At 45.3% G+C, this 19,776-nt stretch overlaps 1 protein-coding gene across 4 annotated transcripts in view; it reads right to left on the reverse strand.

Annotated features, from left to right (window-relative positions):
- The window catches only part of SLC9A8 (solute carrier family 9 member A8), a 77,309-nt gene that overhangs the window by 19,390 nt on the left and 38,143 nt on the right, over positions 1-19,776 (reverse strand). For all 4 annotated transcript variants that reach the window (XM_003252921.2, XM_004090081.2, XM_030825239.1 and 1 more), the window contains 3 exons: positions 16,670-16,813; positions 9,187-9,325; positions 7,411-7,516 (listed from right to left, as the gene is read on the reverse strand). In XM_003252921.2, coding sequence (XP_003252969.1) covers positions 7,411-7,516; positions 9,187-9,325; positions 16,670-16,813 — 389 coding nt within the window. The remainder of the gene's footprint in view (positions 1-7,410; positions 7,517-9,186; positions 9,326-16,669; positions 16,814-19,776) is intronic.

Consider the following 19,776-nt stretch of genomic DNA (forward strand, 5'->3'; position numbering starts at 1 on the left):
TTTCCCCTACGGGGAGATTCCAGCCATGCTTCCTGTAAGACACACCTGACATGGTGGGCGAAGGAAAATGAGAGGGTAGGAGACTACTTTACCTGCTTCTTTAGGGCTCTTTGGAGCGCAAGAGTGTTTTTGTTGTTGTTTTTCTTTTGAGATGGAGTTTCACTCGTTGCCCAGGCTGGAGTGCAATGGTGCCATCTCGGCTCAATGCAATCTCCGCCTCGCGGGTTCAAGTGATTCTCCTGTCTCAACCTCCCAAGTAGCTGGGATTAGAGGCGCAGTCTTGGCTCAGCCTGTCTACAAAGGCTGACAGTAGCCCTGTGGGACTGAGGATCTAACATGGACCAGTTTTCCTTCTGGTTTTCCTTACAGGAAATCTCCATCTTTAAGGATGGCAACAAATCCAAACATTTTGGATTTTTCTATATGGATAAGTAAGCCCTGTCTGGGGGCTGAGACTGGACCACAGCTGCCACCTGTGCACTTGACCCACTGTTGGCACTGGGCCGTCTGGACAATCCCAGAGGGCTTTACCCTGGGCTAGTGTGGGGTCAGGGCACCTTGAGTTCTAGGCGAAAGGAAAGAGTGGTCAGCAGCAGGCACAAAAGCCAGAGGGATGGCTCAAGTATCTGCCTCATATGCCCTCCAGAAGCAAAGGGGACTCTCCACCACCCACATCACCCTCGTCTGCAGCCAGTGGAGCAGGCTATAGAAACACAAAAGCGGGGGTTGGTGCAAACCAGGCTAATTTTTTAAAGTGAAGTAAAAGGCATGGTATTTTAAAAAATACGCTTAAGGAAGAATTTCCTTTAAGAAGACAAAATCGTTTAAGAAAGCAGGTAATACAGCAAAAGCGTTCAGCCTCCTGAAGGAAGAATGGCAGAAAAGAAGAAAGGGAGAGAGGAAATCCACTTCTGTTTATGGTTACATCCACTGTTTTAGATGTAATAAAGGAAGACAGTATGGGATTCAAGTCCAAAAGGCAGTGAAAAGGTATCATGGTACAATTTACACTACCGTGCCTTACTGTATGTAAAATATGACATACTTCTTGAGGGCTGAGTGAAATCATGAGTATGCTGTGTTATTCAATAATAAACATATTTTGCCATAAAACATTCAGACTCACTGAGGTACAGAGTAAAAGAGAATCTCTATTCACACTGCCTGCTCAGAGGTAACTACTCTTAACTACTATTAACACTTCAATATGTAGACTGCCAGTTCTTCTACCATGTGATTATCAAGTTTATCTTTAAAGTAATAGGCTGGGCACGGTGACTCACACTTGTAATCCCAGGACTTTGGGAGGCCAAGGTGGGTGGATTGCTTGAGCCCAGGAGTTTGAGACCAGCCTGAGCAACAGGGTGAGACTGTCTCTACAAAAAATACAAAACTAGTTGGGTGTGGTGGCACATGCCTATAGTCCCAGCTACTCAGGAGGCTGAGGTGGAAGGATCACCTAAACCTGGGGAGGTCAAGGCTGCAGTGAGACGTGATTGTGCCACTGCACTCCAGCCTGGGCAACAGAGCATGATCCTGTCTCAAAAAATAATATTAAAATAAAATAAAACTAAAGTAATAAACAGGATCCTATCACATATATGGTGCCTATTACCAGCAGAGTGATTTTTTTTCAAGGGCTTCCAACTCTCTTGTCGTGGTGCATATACTAGAAACCCAGCTCCTTCTCAGGCCTATAGAACCTGTGAGGCAGCATCCTGGCCACACTGGTCTTCCTTCTCTTCCTGGAGCACGCCACACTCCCGCATATCTGTCTTCAGACCCCTGGCTCCTGCAGTTCCTGCTGCCAAAACCCTCCTTCCCTAGAGCGTCCCTGGACTGGGTCCTCTCACCACACAGGTCTGGGCTCCAGTGCCACCTCCAGGGGAGACCTCCCTGACTGCTTGAGCTCCCAATCCATTCTCTACCACATGCCACTCTCTGTCACACGGCCTTAATTTCTCTTCTTGTCATTTATTGCCAGCTGGAATTGTTGGATGGGTTTGCTTAAATTCTGGCTTTCTTCTGCAGGAAAAGGAAACTGATCTTGTGTTGTTTATAAATGTAGCCCCAACAGCAAGGATAGTTCTCAGCATAGGGTGGACATTTAATAAATATTTCTTGAATGGGCGAGAGATTGATTTTTCAACTTACTTTTAAAGAATTTAACAATATGTCAAATTCTTTCCATGGCAGTACAGACAGGTCAAGTTCATTTTTTAAGTGGCTGCACAGGATTCCGTAGTGCAAATGGACTGGAATTTGATCTTTTCCATTACTGATGAACATATAGTTCCTTCCAGTTTTTCTCTCCCAAGCAGTGCTGCAATGGAATTCCTTAGATATCTGTGCAGAAGAGCACTGCACCACACATTCTATCTTTGGCCAACTTCATGCCAATATCTTTTTTTTTTTTTGAGACGGAGTCTTGCTCTGTCGCCAGGCTGGAGTGCAGTGGCAGGATCTCGGCTCGCTGGAACCTCTGCTTCCCGGGTTCAAGCGATTCTCCTGCCTCAGCCTCCCGAGTAGCTGGGACTACCAGCACGTGCCACCACGCCCAGCTAATTTTTGTATTTTTAGTAGAGACGGGGTTTCACCATGTTAGCCAGAATGGTTTTGATCTCTTGACCTCGTGATCCGCCTGCCTTGGCCTCCTGAAGTGCTGGGATTATAGGTGTGAGCCACTACGCGTGGCCCATGCCAACATCTTAAGAAAGTGTTATGTTGGCCGGGCGCAGTGGCTCACGCCTGTAATCCCAGCACTTTGGGAGGCCAAGGTGGACAGATCACAAGGTCAGGAGTTCAAGATCAGCCTGGCCAAGATGGTGAAAACCCGTCTCTACTAAAAATACAAAAAAAAAATTAGCCGGGCGTGGTGGTGGGCGCCTGTAATCCCAGCTACTCGGAAGGCTGAGGCAGAGAATTGCTTGAACCTGGGAGGCGGAGGTTGCAGTGAGCCGAGATGGCGCCACTGCACTCCAGACTGGGCTACAGAGCAAAACTCTGTCTCAAAAAAAAAAAGAAAGTGTTATGTCATGATTAATCTTGCAAACTCATCCTTCAAGCCCAAAGTCCCCTCCCCTGTGACTCACCTTGACAGAGTGTCATTCTCTCCCATCCCCTCCAAGCCCAGTGTTTGCTAACCGCTCTGCCTAAGTGGGGTCTATTCATCTTTGAATCTTTAGTGTCAGAGGCCAAAGTGGCCCTCAAAACTGGCTTGACTAACAATAAAATAGTTAACATGGATACAGTTGGAACGAATATTCTGAGAATAGCTAACGCTTGCTGAGTAATAATTAGGGAGACTATTTGATTTGCTGTGGATACCAGGACATTTTTTAGAATAAAAGGGGATATTATTAATTCATCATGTTGAGACAGAGGGCAAACCAGGACTTCTGGCCACCTCAGCAGTGGCACAGATGCCCCGTCAGGGCTCTCACTTGCATCGCTCCCCTCGTCCTCAGCAAAGGCGTCAGGCTGGCCCTTTTGTCTATTTTATAATGAGGAAGTAGAGCATGGGGTGAAGTCTGTAATCTGAGGTTACACAGCCAATGAGAGGTGGAACTGGGATTCAAATCCAAGTCTGTCTGTTATCCAGCCCCAGTCCTTAGCAACTGTGTTTCCTACATGTGGATTTAGGTAAATAATTGCCACTTCCTAGGAAGATAATGTCCTGCTCCATGGTCTTGGGAACCACTTGAGATCAGTCCTTTGTGATAGTCAGGAAAAGGGGAGCACACAAAGGAAGGTGAAGACAGCAGAAACCACCCTTTCCATCTGTGCTTTCACAGTGCAATGTGGGGTGTCCACACACCACACAGGGCCACTCTGCCCCTCTCTGAAAACCCTGCATGACAAATACCCAAAAGGCAAAGTGCAGACAGAGCAGGTTCCCTCACCCAGAGGCAGATCTGGTGTCCCTGGCTTGCACTGCTGTTGTGTAGAGCAAGGTCCCTAAGGAAATGAAACCCCTCTCAACAGGAAACTGCCACTCTGAAAAGAAGGTAAGAAAAACACTCCCTTATTTTAATCACAGATTCCAAACAGATGCATGAAACACATCTTTACCAACAGGTACTCAATGATCTTCTTAAGGGGGCAGAGGAACAATTTAGAAAAACACATGTAAAAATAGCTAGGCTAGAGCCGAATAACTCACAGGTAATGTTTTTGTAAGTGCCAACTTTCAGTAAAGAAAAGGAACCTCATGGCAGACACCAGGATGGAATTACCCTGGTGAACTGGTTTGCGATGAAAAACAAAACCCTGAAAATGGCGAGTCCACTCTGCTTCCTCCTTGTGCTGCTCACGCAGCATCGACGTGTGACTCCAGATAGCGACTGGGTAGAAAAATTCTGTCAACTGAGTCACTAAAAACCACTGGGCCTTCTGCTTTGTGTCTGAAGAAATTACTGCTACACAGAACACTGTCCTGCTCTACATAACTAGAAAATCTGATACAAGATATGAAACAAAACTATTTTCTGACATGGGACAAAAGATAGGGTAGGACTGTGATTCCTGCTGGAAGGGAGACAAACAAGGTGGCCACGCTTTCCCTAGGCCCCCTGCTGAGCTGACTGCCTGAGGCTGAGGCTTTAGAGGGCTGTCCTGTTGAGTCGGGGACGCTGCACAGAAAGAGAGCTCTTGGACATCTACTGTAAAGTCCCCTTGAGTCTTTGACTGATACTGATCAGTAAATATGTGGGATGAAATAAGAAGCTGGGGAAAGAACCATTAAAAAGAAGTAGGCTGAACAATTCCAGAAGCTGACATGGGGCTGGGAATAGTTTGTGTTCCCACCAGCCAGAGTGGAGTGAGTTCACAGTACCTGAGACACCTTAGTTAGGGCCCTGCTACTCTGCACCAGCCCTAACAAAGTTTAAATGTAAGCCTCAAAAAGGATTAAACTGATGCCAAGAGACTTAGACACATGCCAGAAGAAAAGTCCAGAAATAACACAAAAAAACAAAAAAAAATTTTTTTTAAAAGAAAAGCCCAGAACTCCATAAAGGAATACAATAAAATCTTGTACTCAACAACATAAAGTTCACAATGACTGACATCCAATCAAAACTTAATAACAAGCAAAGAGCAAGAAAATGTGACATATAAGCACAAGAAAAATCAACAACAAAACACACCTAGAGTTGACAGAGATGATGGAATTAGCAAACAAGGACATTAAAACAGCTATTAGAAATATGTTTCATATGCTCCAGAATACAGAAGAAAACATGAACATGATGAAGAGAGAAATGGAAGAAAATAACCCAAAGGGATCTGCTGTAGATGAATTATAAAATAGGTAAATGAGAAATACGCTGGGTAGGATTAGCAGGAGATTCCACATGGCAGAAGATCAATGACTTTGAAGACACGGCAACAGGAAATAACCAAAATAAAGCACACAGGGAAAAAAAGACAGAAAAAAAAGGCAAAGCATATTGTGGGCCAATAGCATGCTACCTCTCATAACTGGAGTAAACTGAAGTCTCGAGGGGAAGAGGAAGGAGGAACAAAAAAATATTTATAAAGAAATGGGCAAAAGTTTACCAAATTTGATGAAAGCTATAAACTCATATAAACTATAAACCCAAGAAGCTCAATGAACCCAAGGTGAATATAAAAAGAACCACACCAAGGCACATCTAAATCCAGTTTCTACACACCTAGCAGGACAGCTAAACATTTTAAATTAAAGTAAGTGTGGTGGCAATATGAAGCAACTGGCACTCTCTCATACATTCTGATGGGAATGTAAAATGATACAGTCACTTTGAAAAACACTAGGCAGTTTCTAAAAAAGTAAAAACATACTTACCATATGACCTAGCAGCCTTAATCCTAGGTATTTATCCAAGATAAATGAAAACACATGCACACTGTTCTTAGCCCAAATCTGGAAAACCCCAAATGTCTTTCAAATGGTGAACAGACAAACTGTGGTGCAATAAGAATGATAAACTACTGCCACATGCAAAAACATGGATGTCTCTCAAAAACATGATAACTGAAAGAGAGGAGACACAAAAGACTATGTATCACATGATTTCATTTAAATGACATTCGGGAAAAGGAAAAACTACAATGACAGTGCAGACCAGTGGGTGCCAGGGCTCAGGACAGGCAGGTGGACTGACTGCAGAAGGGCACAGGGGAGCCACACTGGGCAATAAGAATATGCCACACCTCAACTGTGGGGGTAGTTATGACTGTCCACATTTGCAAAAATTCATGGAACTATATACTTAGAATCCATGTATTGTGTGTAAATTATACCTCAACAAAGTTAATAAAAAAGAAAATCTCTGCCATCCTGTGGCACAGATCAAAACATCCCTGCAATAGTGCCTCCTTTCCAGAACAAGGCCTCTGAAGGGCCTTCACTCAAAGGATGAGATCAGACTTCCAGGGCAGAGCCCTTCTCACCTGGCTGCCCCCTCACACAGGAATGGGGTGAGTCACGTTCCATTTTCAGGTCAACATCCTTACAACGTAACAAGCTGTGGACGCAAGCTTGACTGCCACTTGTAGGCATAAAGCCCAACTAAGCCAAGCCTGATTGGGCTGCTGATTGATTACCAGGTGACGGCTCCAAGACCATTACGCTGTGAGTGGCCACCCCTCCTCCAGCTGGTGAGCATCATCTTCTAGGGCCGCATCAGAGTCATCTCTGCTGCTGGGAGCTGTGTGCCCTCCTCCAATGGGGTGCAGGGAAAAGGCTCTGGGCCTCCACTGTCAATCTCACTGCCACCACTGCCTGTGCAGTGCAGCTTTGGGCTAATGACAACCTCTTAGTACCTACTCCACAGGGCTGGTAGCAGCATAAAAAAACTGAATACTGGTAAAGTGTGTCCAATAAACGCCCAACATTACGCCACTGCCACACTTTGCTTGTCCCTCTATGTAGCACTGAGTACATGGTTTTATGATGATCTGTTTTGGCACGAGTTGTATTAGAGGAGGGTTCTAAGCACTAGTTCTTGACTCAAAGACAACTAGCTTGAATCGTTGTTCCACCAATCCCAGCTGTGACCTTGAGTAATTTACTTAATCTCACTCAACCTCAGTTTTCTCATCAGTAAAATAGGGACCTTCACAGTACCTCCCTCCCACAGGCTACCCTCCTCTGAGGGAGCCTCATAGGACTGATGGGCTAAATGAGAGAAGGCGGGTTAAGAGAAAATGTGACCGTGACACCAATGTGACTGTTTGAGCCCCTGGATCCAGGCAGGCCTAAATCCAGATGTGTTTCTAGGGAGCCAATAGATTCCCTTTATTACTTAAGCTCTTCTGAGTTGTGACTGTCTCTTGTGACTAAAAGTGACCCAACTGACAAAGCCTCTTTCACTAGGCAGGACAAGATGCCATCACCACAGCACTTTCAGGCTCTCTGTCACTTACCTGAGAGTGAGATTCCTTCTGCAAGCCCATAAGGCAGATAAGCAAAAATGATCATCATGCCAAACTCCAAGGAAGGTGTTTTCCTCAAGTCAATATGCTTCAGCACGTAAATGACAACTGTCAAGGAAGGAGAATCGAAGGACAGTTGATGGGAGATGTGGAGAAGTCACAAAACTGCTGCTTTCCAAATATATGAAGTAAACAACAGATATAGAGGATTTTGGAATGCCCCAAGGTTACAAATGAAAATCTGTCATTATGGATTTTTTCCTTTGTAGGGAGACTGTTGCTATTAAGAAAGAGAATCTGACAAAACACTAAGAAATATAAATTCCGGAGATAAATGGTGGTGGAAGATGAAAATCAACGTAAGTCAACTCATTTAAAAACACTGACTTAGAGGGCTGGGGATATGCCAGGCCATGGCGCGAAGCTGGGGCTGCACACACACCAAGGACAGCTCACTTGGCCAGGTTCCTCCTGGGGCCGCATCACCCCCACTCCTCCAACAACATCAGATGAGATCACTAATGCTACCCATCTTGCTTTCCCCATCAGTTTTGAGTCAAAGACAACTAGTGTGAATCGCTGTTCAAACTGGGGTTCGAGGCCCTGTTGAAGCACAGTCTTTCCTATTCCTGGAGATTTCCAAACTCATGCCACTGTGAAAGGAGAGAGCCTTCTATATATTGAAATATCATTCACAATGCCTATACTGGAGCTCACGGTACCCATTTGCTCCACTTCATTTTGATAGATACTTTTTTTTTTTTAAAGAAAAAGATAAATACAGAGGAAAATACTGAACTGGAAAAAATTTTCTTTTCCATTCTGTTTATTGATACAATATGAGAAGCTGTCAGCCCACTCAATAGAGCCTTTAGACTTCTGGACAAAGGAGTTGATGGGAAAATTCAACAGGATGGCAGAAAAACATGCCTGTAACCAGGCAAAAGAGTCTCTTCCGGCCATCTGTGAAACAAACTGCTCGTGGAGGTGGGCCAGGTGGCCATCTCCCTGAGACGTAGGCTTAGGCGCGCACTGAGTGGTCTACTGCCTGTTACTATTTTAAACATAATGAAATTTCTACAGCAATAAAGGTGTCCTTGGCCTTAACAAGCCTCTTTCCATCTCCAGCTGGAAAAGCTTATTGGTTGCTAAACAACAAAATCAATGCAAATAACTCAGTGGAACATACTTTGAAAGCCCCTTTTGCAATCCTTCTGGATAAACACTTTCAGTGGGATAAAAATTTTCTCTATTTGACATTTTATTTTTATTTATGTATTTTTTAGAGATGAGGTCTCACTATATTCCGTGGCTCAGGCTGGTCTTGAACTCCTGGGCGAAAGCAATCCTCCGCCTTAGCCTCTCAAAGTGCTGGGATTACAGGCGTGAGCCACTGCACCTGGTCTATTTGACATTTTCAAAGAAAATTAATTTCATTTTCCAAATGTGAGAAGTAAGATGGCAGAAAACAAAAATCATCTGAGTGTGGTTATCATACTCTGGGAACTGAGAGGTCCCCAAAATCATATCTGATATCCAACAGTGTACATGTTTTTTAAACTTTGAAAAGTGACATCCTAAATTTCACGTTAAATTAAAAAATCCTTGAGTTAGAGTGTTTCTCAAACAAAAACTAAGCAAAAAATCCTCCTTTAAGCAAAACCTTCATCTAAAATTGGCCCCCTTAAAAAAGAGGAGAAACTGGCTAGAGACAGAAGTCATCAAGAATAATTTTAACCCTGCATGTTCATCACATTAAAAGGATATTAATGCAGAAATTAAGCCAGTGAGAGTGCCGAGTGCTGCAGAGCCAAAGAACATTTTGAGGAAGTAGTCAAGGGCTTGTAAAAATGTTTGCCACCCACTGACATCTGACATATTTTTTCTTGTTAAACCTTCAGCTGTGCTAGGAAATGAAAGAAAACAGAAATTAAAATGTTATATACACAAAGTTCTTAGAAATTAACTTAAAACTTATTTCTTGCTTATTCTCTCATTCATTCATTCATACCATCATTCATTCAGTCAGCCAAACGTTTATTGTTCACCTACTTTGTCCCAGGTACTGTTATTTTCTGGGGTTCAGAGATGACAGCAAAGTTGCTGCCCTTAAGGAGCTCCTCCCCTCAGGCTAATGACGGAGAAAAACAAGATGAACACTAATGACAATCTGCGGGAAGGGTAGAGGGCTGCAGAAACGCAGGGTGGGTAGGTAACTAACTCAGACTGGCCGGGCTCAAGGAAAGTGCTTGAGAAAATGTGGGCTGATGCCGGGCGTGGTGGCTCACACCTGTAGTCCCAGCACTTTGGGAGGCCGAGGTGAGCGGATCACTTGAGGGCAGGAGTTCAGACTAGCCTGGCTAACATGGTGAAACCCCGTCTCTACTAAAAATACAAAAACTATCCGGGTGCAGTGGCACACGCCTGTAATCCCAGATACTCGGGAGGCTGAGGCAGGAGAATCGCTTGAACCCAGGAGGCAGAGGTTGCAGTGAGCCAAGATCACACCACTACACTCCAGCATGGACAACAGAGCAAGACTCTGTCTCAAAAAACTAAAAAATAAAAAAGGCAGGGGGCTGGGTTTAGATTTGGGATAAAGACGACTTGCCCAGGTGAAGAAATGCGGGAAGGCACCCAGTGAGGGAACAGCATCTGCAAAGGAAGAGAGCCCATGCATACGCAACCCATTGTAGGAACTTTCAAGTACTGAGATTAGTGCAGCTAAAACGCTGCGGAGCAGGTGGGGGTGGGACAGTGGCAGGAGGCAAGGTGAGAGTAGTGGCAGGAGGACAGGGAAGAGCCCGGGAAAGGCGCTGGTATTTCAGCTTGAAGGCCTGGGGAGTCAATAGGAAGGATTTCAGTACAGAAATCCTGTGGTAAAACCTGAAATTGAGGCTATGGCAAGAAGTCAGATTAGAATGGAGCTACCCAAAGAAGAAATGTCTGAGGTTTCAGGCTGAGAGGGAGGATTTAGGAGACATTAAGGAGGAAGAAATGAAAGAACTTTCCTTTTACTGTAACAGAACGAAGTAAAATGTCAGATGTTATTAAATTCAATTGTTGGTTTTGTCCTCAAAGGTGAAACCATTACACCATGAACATCTAGTTATTTTCATTAAATATCCTCCTCCTGTCTCTCAAATCCATCCCCTTCTCTCCCTCCCCTACTGCCCTTTACTCCCAGGGATGCCTCACTGATCTCCTTCTAGACATCCTTGTCTTCCTAAGGCCAACCCCATTCTCCACTCAGTGGCCTACATGATCCCCCTTTTTTTTGTTTTTGAGACAGGGTCTCACTGTCACCCAGGCAGAAGTGCAGTGGCGTGATCTCAGCTCACTGCAACCTCTGCTTCCCAAGGCTCATGTGATCCTCCCACCTCAGCCCCAGAGTAGCTGAGACCACAAACACACATCACCACACCCAGCTAGTTTTTGTATTTTCTGTAGAGATGGGATTTCACCATGTTGCCCAGGCTGGTCTCGAACTCCTGGGCTCAAGTGATTCACCTGCCTGGACATCCCAAAGTGCTAGAAATACAGGCCCTAACTGATCCTTTTCAAAGGCACACCTGATCAGGTTACCAGCCTGTTCAGAACTCACAGTTTCCTGACGTCATCAGGAAGCCCAGTCTTAGTTTGACCTGGCTCCTGCCTGCCATACCTCTCTGGCCTTACCTCCTCCTCCCCAAATCTAGACATCTGGGCCACACTGTCACTGGCACCTCCCAGGTGGTCACCATTCACCTTTCCCTGCCCCAGCTAACTCCCTTATTCATCCCTCAGAACCCAGGGTCAGTGCTACTCCCTCAGGGACACCTGCCCTGATCCCTTCACGCAGGCCTGCCCATTTAAAGGTTGTCACAGTGCCTGACTTCTCCTTCACAGAATGGGAAACTATAGTGCCTCATTCCATGAGGATGAAGCCTGTGTCCATCTTGTTCGCTGCCTTATGTCCGAGGCTTAAAGCAGAGCCTCGCACACAAAAGACAGTCAATACCTTTTTGTTGACTCAGTAAATGAAACAAAGAATAGTCAACAGTAATATTCAGCTTCATCAATCACCATGTCATGAATCGGTATCGTTTTATTATTATTATTATTTTTGAGATGGAGTCTCGCTCTGTTGCTCAGGCTGGAGTGCAGTGGTGCGATCTGGGCTCACTGCAACCTCTGTCTCCAGGGTTCAAGCGATTCTCCCAGCCTCCCAAGTAGCTGGGATTACAGATGCGCACCACCGTGCCCAGCTAATTTTTTTTTTGTATTTTTAGTAGAGACGGGTTTTCACCATGTTGGCCAGGCTGGTATGGAACTCCTACCCTCAAGTGATCCGCCTGCCTTGGCCTCCCAAAGTGCTGGGATTACAGATGTGAGCCACCATGCTAGGCCCCAGGATTGGTATCATTTTAAAGCAGAATAAGATGAAAAGGGTAACTTGGTCAAATAACCTCAGAACGCCTTTCGAGGAAATTCACAGCCCAAAATAACATAATAAAGGTCTGAGAAGTCTTGCAAAAAAGAAATCTAACTTTCTTCACGTGAAAACTTTGCAGACTCATCTGAACACACAATCTCCCCAATCCCCCTTCTTTCTAGCAGATCACAGGTTAACATCCCACCTTCAGGAATGTGGCAGCCAACAAGGGCTCATATTGGAAAAGTGCTTTTGAAGGCCATGATCACCCACAGTTCCCAAAAATGGATCTGCAGGCCACACACATACAGCGCCCAGCCTCAGCCCACATCACTACCATGGCAGGTACCCAGGCTAGTTTCACTGCTTTCTTTTTATACAGAGTAGCCTGAGGCCCAAAAAGAGTGAGTCACTGGGTAAGGTCACACAAAGGGTTAACAGCAGATCCAGGGCTGGGGCAATGGTTTCTGAACTCCAGGTAATGAAAGTAGAATTTGGACTCCTTCTGGCCTGGTAATTTTCTACATTTTGTTTCTTAAGGTCATGTTTCTCATACCTTAAAGAATAAAAGAGAGTATTGCTTCAGGGTCCATTTCACGAGCTTAAGCTGTAGCTGGAGAAAACAAAAGGTTTCCTCTACAGCAGTGACTTTAAGAATACACTATCATAGCAAAAAATCAAAGCTGAAAATGAATTCAAGTTACTGAAGAAACAGAAGACATTTGCTTTCTGGCATTCATGAAGGTAACAACATCAAAAAGGGGGTAATTTATTTACATATTCAGTTGCAAAGATAAATGTGTCAGCTCACTTTGGAGATGATCGTTTATGAACCTCTTCAAACCCAGATATGATTCTGATAACCAAGGAAAGGTGATAACAGCTCCCAGGAGCATATTTGTCTTTTGTACTAAAAAAAAAAAAAGGGTGGGGGGAAGCGGGGATAAGTCTGACATGCCCCTTTTCTTTATCTTCTGTCTGAAAATGAGCCTCCCAGGCCTGGCTCACAAGACATTCCTTCTGAGAAGCCTTCCTCATATCCTTCATGGTCTGGTCATTGAGCCCCCTCATGCTTAAGGCACCATGTTCACTTCTCTATGGGCATATTTTGCCAATCATGGACCCAGTTTGTCAAATCCACCTGGCTCTCAGCAGTGTCTGGCACACAGAGGTCCCTCACCAAATGCTGATGGCAGATGACCAGCCATGGCTGGAGAGTTCGTGAGGCTGATTCTCAAGCCAGCTTGGGTCTCAGCAGTGGCAGTGCTGCTGGTGGAGGAAGAGGCTGAAACTACACATGCATGCTCCACAGATCCAACTGTGGTCTCAGCAGTAGCAGTGCTGCTGGTGGAGGAGGAACCTGGAGACTATACATGCATGCTCCACAGATCCAACCATGGGAACTGTTACCACAGGTGATCTTGGGTTTCTTTTCTTTGTTTTTTTTTTTTTTTTTTGAGACAGAGTCTTGCTCTGTTACTCTGGCTGGAGTGCAGTGGTGCGATCTCGGCTCACTACAACCTCCACCTCCCAGGTTCAAGTGATTCTCCTGCCTCAGCCTCCCAAATAGATGGGATTACAGGGACCTACCACCATGCCCGGCTAATTTTTGTATTTTTAGTAGATACAGGGTCTCACCATGTTGGCAAGGCTGGTCTCAAACTCCTGACCTCAGGTGATCCACCAGCCTTGGCCTTCCAAAGTGCTGGGACTACAGGCGTGAGCCACCACGCTCGGCCCCATCTTGGGTTTCCAAAGCACTTTTCCAGTAAGAACCTCTGGCTACCGACAATGACTCCATCATTTCCCATCTTAAATAGAAAAAGTCTCCTATCTTTGGCTTTTATAATAGAGAGAACTGGAAAAGCTCAGAAAAGATCCTACCTCTGAAAAATTATTTTTCTTTAAAAAAATCAGAGACAAAGCAATTGAGTTTAGCTCCCAATGCATAAAAATAACTCATGATGTCACCTCCAAGTTAGGCAAAATTCCTTGTCACAAATGTTCAATATGTGTAGCCAGGATACGAGATAAAAGTAAAAACCAGAACGCTAGGCAGCTTTCAGAGTAGATCTTAAATAAGAAAAAATAATGCCATCGGATTTTTTAAAGGTGTTGCAGCATGATGTTTGATAATATCCTAATAAAGCTACAGAAATTTCTGCCAAGAGAAACATGAAAAAGCCAATAGTAGGAAATTGGTTAAGTAGATCATAGTAAACCCAGAAAAAGGAATACTCCATAACCAGTAAAATGATGTTCCAGAAGACTGTTTTATCAACTGTGTTCAATGGAAAATAGAACACAATATTTGGGGTATAAGCCTATTTAAATAAAATGTATATATATTTACACCAAATTATCAACCATAATTATCTCTAGGGAGTAGCAATGTGTGTGATATTTCTCTCTTTTTTGCTTGTGTATTTCCTAAATTTTATAAGAATATATGTACTACATTTAGAATAACAAAAATACTTTTAAGTTTGGTTGTTTTTTTAAGGCCTGTTGAGCACCTCTTGCCATCAGGCAGTATTTGGTAAGCACCTCCTGCAAAGGAAGGGCAAAAACAGGGCAAAAACTGGGCAAATGTGGTGACAACAATAACTAGGGGCAGGGAAAGAAAAGGAAAGGATGTCACATTACCTGATGCTGGATGCTCTTCTCGTAGTATCTTTTTTGTTTGTTTGTTTTTTTGACACAGAGTCTCACTCTGATGCCTAGGCTGGAATGCAGTGGTGTGAGTTTGGCTCACTTCAACCTCCGCCTCCCAGGTTCAAGCGATTCTCCTGCCTCAGCCTCTTGAGTAGCTGGGATTACAGGCGTGTGCCACCACACCTGGCTAATTTTTGTATTTTTAGTAGATATGGGGTTTCACCATGTTGGCCAGGCTGGTCTTGAACTCCTGGCCTCAAGTGATCCATCCGCCTCAGCCTCCCAAAGTGATGGGCTTACAGGCGTGAGCCACCGCACCCAGCCCTGTGGTACCTTATTTAACTATTCAGTCCTCAAATCTAGTCCTAGGCTGAGGCATTTTATTCTAACATAAGAATTCTGAATATAGTCTATAAAAAAAATTCTAAGAAAATGCCAGCTACCACAGAGTGGTTATGCTTTAGCAAAGGCAGTAAGTCAGTATTCAGGTAAATGGAAATTCTATTATCTAACAGAACACAGACTGGCCTCTAACACTCTCTTAGCTCATTTTTGATACATTATCCAGGGCTCTTTTCTCCACTTGCTTTGGAGTTTTTTGTGGGGAGGTGGGAGAATGGGGTCTTGCTATGTTGTCCAGACTGGTCTCAAACATCCATGTTTTGGCAAAATTCTTTGGGTTTCTTGCCTGCCTGTTAATGACCACCATAAAATGCAGAGTTCAAGGAAATATCCCTGCATCAGAAAAATATATTCGAGATTGTCTTAAATGCATTTCCTTTTCCCAATGATTTTGTTTTGTTTTGTTTTTGAGACAGGGTCTCGCTCTGTTGCCCAGGTTGGAGTGCAATGGCTCTATCATAGCTCACTGCATCCCTAAGCTAGGAATACAGGCACGTGATATGACACTCAGCTAAATTTTTTATTTTTATTTTTTATTTTTTGAGATGAAGTCTCGCTCTGTCACCAGGCTGGAATCCAGTGGTGTGATCTCCGCTTGCTGCAACCTCCACCTCCTGGGTTCAAGTGATTCTCCTGCCTCAGCCTCTGGAGTAGCTGGGATTACACGCACCCGCCACCATGCCCAGCTAATTTTTGTATTTTTAGTAGAGACAGGGTTTCACCATGTTGGCCAGGCTGGTCTTGAACTCCTGACCTCAGGTGATCTACCCGCCTCGGCCTTCCAAAGTGCTGGGATTACAGGACTGAGCCACTGCGCCTGGCCCCCAATGACTTCTTGACATTTTATTATTCATCTTTAACTTCTCAGATCCCATCAATTAGGGCAGTTATACCAACAAATATTTGAAAACAAATTGTAGTTTCCAAAGTAGCGTTTACACAATAGCATCTTAAGGCAGGGTGCCTATCAGCATTCCTATCTTATTTTAAAGCTGTGAAAAGGAAGGTGACATGCATCAGCTAGTGGGGCCTCTGTCTATTGCTTTTGTCTCCAATAATGTTGCCCAAACACTGACCCCTCAACAGCCCGCTTCATCATATCGGGGGAACTTATTAAAAACCCATGGTCTTGGGACTCACCCCAGACCAAATGAATCAGCAGCTCTGAGGGTGGGACCTAGGAATGTCACGCTTAATAAGCACCCTCAGTGATGCTGACAAGCTGGGCTCAGAAACCACTAAAAGGTAGGTCAAAAAAGGTGGGCAAAGCAGGAGCAATGGCTTACACCTGTAATCCTAGCACTTTGGGAGGCTGAGGTGGGCAAATTGCTTGAGCCCAGGGGTTCAAGACTAGCCTGGGCAACATGGCGAAAGCCCGTCTCTACAAAAACTTTTTAAAAAATTAGCTGGGCGTGATGGCACGTGCCTGTAAGTCCCAGCTACTTGAGAGGCTGAGGTGGGAGGATCACTTGAACCCAGGAGGTTGAGGCTGCGGTGAGCTGTGATGGAGCCACTGCACTCCAGCTTGGGTGATGGAGCGAGACCCTGTCTCAAAAAAAAAGGTGGACTCTCCTCTTTTAACCACCCCTGGAACCTGACCATATTCTTGCAGCACATCAAGGCTTGTCAGGACAGAAATACAGAGAAAGACAGTGGGTGAACTGATCACCTAGAGGACAAGCAACTGTACACACGCTGTGTGGAAATATCTGCCCCTTTGTTACAAGGACCTTTAGTTCTGTCACATGAAAAAAGTCTGTTCTCTGCCCCCGTACTTACTTGGTCAGAACAATGGAGACTGCATCGTTGAGAATACTTTCTCCAAAGACCAGCATGTTGAGCACGGGGTCCACATGAAGTGCATTGAAAATAGCAATAGTGGCCACTGGATCGACAGCAGATATTAGGGAGCCAAATGCAAAACTGTAAGAGACAGACGGAAGGGGAGATTCTGTAACGTGTGTCACTTGGTCCACATATTAAAGCATTAAAGTCAAAGGCCACATTTAACAGAAAGCAATACTACACACTAGAGCTGAAGTAACTAAAGAAGGTAGCGTATTTTTTCCCCACTTATCTGCTGTTGACATTGTGGGTGCAGTGTGAAAGGTCCACTCTAAATTGAGTTAGGAATGGCCTGGTTTTCTACTGTCAGCATGGAGACTTGACTTTGACCAATGATGGAAGGGAGACTTTTGCCCAGTTATATTTATTATACACCGCCCAGTTCCAGGGGTCAGAGCAGCTGGAGCCAAACAGCCCATAAGCTCCTGCATCTGACCTCTGCTCTGCCCCTTGCCCACCAGCCCCTTGGAGTGCTGTCTGTGACCAACCCCAGCCTGCACTGAAGATTTGCAAGATCTAAGAAAGCGTCAAAAACCAGCAGCAACCCCAGTGTGCTTTGGGGTGAGTGGCGTGGACAGCCGAAACACTGAGGCCATCTCCCAACTGGGCCAGTGACCTCACTGACAGTCCCCGTGAAGATCTTACACCCCCAGCAGATATGTGCTAATTGTCTAACATGTTTCAGGCATGGCTTGAAACATACCACAGCCGGCACTGTTGTAAGCACTTCACATACGGTGACTCAACAATCCAGACAGTGACTGTATGAGACTACTACTACTGCCTTGATGACAGAGGAGAAAACCGAGGGACAATGGGATGATGAAGTAACTTGTCCAAGGTCACTCAGCTAACAAGTAGCAGAGCCAGGCTATCTGCCCAGAATTGGTGCTCCTACCCCCAACAGTAGATACAGCAATACCCAGAGATGAAGGCAAATTCAGACAACAGCATGTGTGACCCAGGAAATCAATTGAGGTGACGTGGGAAGGTGGGGTGTGGGTGTGGGTGTGGGAGCCACTTAGATGGGGCGGTCTGGAGAAGCCTCTCTGAAGGGATGACACATGTAAGCAAGAACCTACATGTTAAGCAGCAGCTGGCCAGGCCAAGAGCTGCAGGCAGAGGTGACAGCAAGCGACTCCTGCAGTGGGAGCAAGCCTGCTGCCTGAGGAACAGAAGGAAGGTTATGTGGTGGTGGGGGTGGGGTGAGTGACAGGAGCCATAAGAAGCTGGCGAGGGAGGCAGGACCAGCTCCCTCAAGGGGCCTCGTGGGCCACATGAGCCTGGACAATTCACTCTCCCTGCCCTTTGGTGATTTTCCCACAAGCCTCTGTGCCATGCCTGGTGCAACTTTCTTTCCAGGGCAGCAGAATGGTGGGTCTGCCCCCTTCCACAACACCAGCCAAAACATGGAGCCCCAGTGGCCAGCCTGTGTCAGTCATTAGCCAGAGACAACTGCCCTGAGCTTCCCACCCTCACCAAGCCTGGGTCTAAGGGGAAAAGGATGCTTGGCTGAGCAGCCTTCGATGGGTGATCTTTTGGCTGCAGGGTCAGGGAGAGGAGAGCTGACTGAGGAAATGCCTGGCTGCCTTATCAGGTACAGGTCTCTTCAGACGTCAGTCATTTGGCCTCTGGTTTCCATGGTAGCTGCCTATGAATGTGATTCATGCGCATTAACTCAGAGTGCCTCCGGATCCCAGGCTGAGGATTCAGTTCCCAGACTTCGCCTGTCCTCACAGAGGTCATCACAGGCCTGTGAGCTCCAAGGGAGTGGATGCTGAATTTTCGTCATGGGTGAATTCCCAGGGTCTGTACTGGGCATGGCCCAGAGACACTTGAAGAAGGCAAGCAGGCAGGCAGGTGGGAAGAAGAAAGGGAAGGAGGAAAGGGAAGGTAACTCCACTAAACAACTGCCCATCTGGGAGATCCTGTTTTGTTGGTAGCTGGTCCCCAGGCCCTTGCACCACAACTCCCAGACAGAGCTTCTGGTCGTTCTTTTATTCTCACTCTCATCAACCACAGCCACATCACCAGAGGCCGTGAAGGAAGGAGGATGATGTCTAAAAAGTGTATCCTGAGCCGGGCACAGTGGCTCACGCCTGTAATCCCAACACTTTAGGAGGCTGAGGTGGGAGGATGGCTTGAGCTCAGGAGTTCAGGACCAGCCTGGGCAATATAGAGAGAACTCTATCTCCACACACACAAAAATTAGCTGGAAGTGGTGCCGCATACCTGTAGTCCAAGCTACTTGGGAGGCTGAGGCAGGAGGATAGCTTGAGCTCAGGAGTTTGAGGCTACAGAGAGCTGTGATCATGCCACTATACTCCAGCCTCAGTGAAGCGCAGGCCCACCACAGGCTCCCAAGTTCCCTGTCCTGTGCCTCTCCTACCCCTGCAGGATATACTTTTTATATTTTAAAAATTTGTTTATGGGTATTCACTGCACAATGCTTCACCTTTTCTGTATATTTAAATTATTTCATAATAAAAGGTTGGGGCAACGTCCATCTTACATAAGTTGATTGATGTCTCATGTGTCCCTAAAATGTATAAAACCAAACTGTGCTCTGACCCTCTTGGGTACATGTCGTCAGGACCTCCTGAGGCTGTCACGGGTATGCATCCTCAACGTGGCAAAATAAACTTTCTAAATTAACTGAAAAAAAACAAAACAAACAAAAGGCTGTGGGAAATGCTTTGTATAAATCATGTTACACATTTAGTTTGCTTGGGAATCTAAATTGAGGCAGAGTATTTCTGACAGTGAAGATGAAAAGTCTGAAATACAAACTGCTGATTCATTGAGAGGTCTGTGTGGAAAGATGGTTATTTCACCTGGCTGTCAGCTGTTCCACTTCACATCTTTAGGACCTCGCCTTTTAAACACCAGAAGTTCAACTTAAAAATGTATTTTCTTTATCCCATAACCCCAAAAGATAGCAACATTAACAAAATAAAAAGAAATGAACTAAGGCAGCGAAATAATTCAGGATCTCTAAGAGTGAAATCTCTCTCCAGGAAGATGTCACTAGAACAAAACAA

The sequence above is a fragment of the Nomascus leucogenys genome, chromosome 13, assembly GCF_006542625.1.
Source record: "Nomascus leucogenys isolate Asia chromosome 13, Asia_NLE_v1, whole genome shotgun sequence".
Taxonomy (NCBI): Eukaryota; Metazoa; Chordata; class Mammalia; order Primates; family Hylobatidae; genus Nomascus; species Nomascus leucogenys.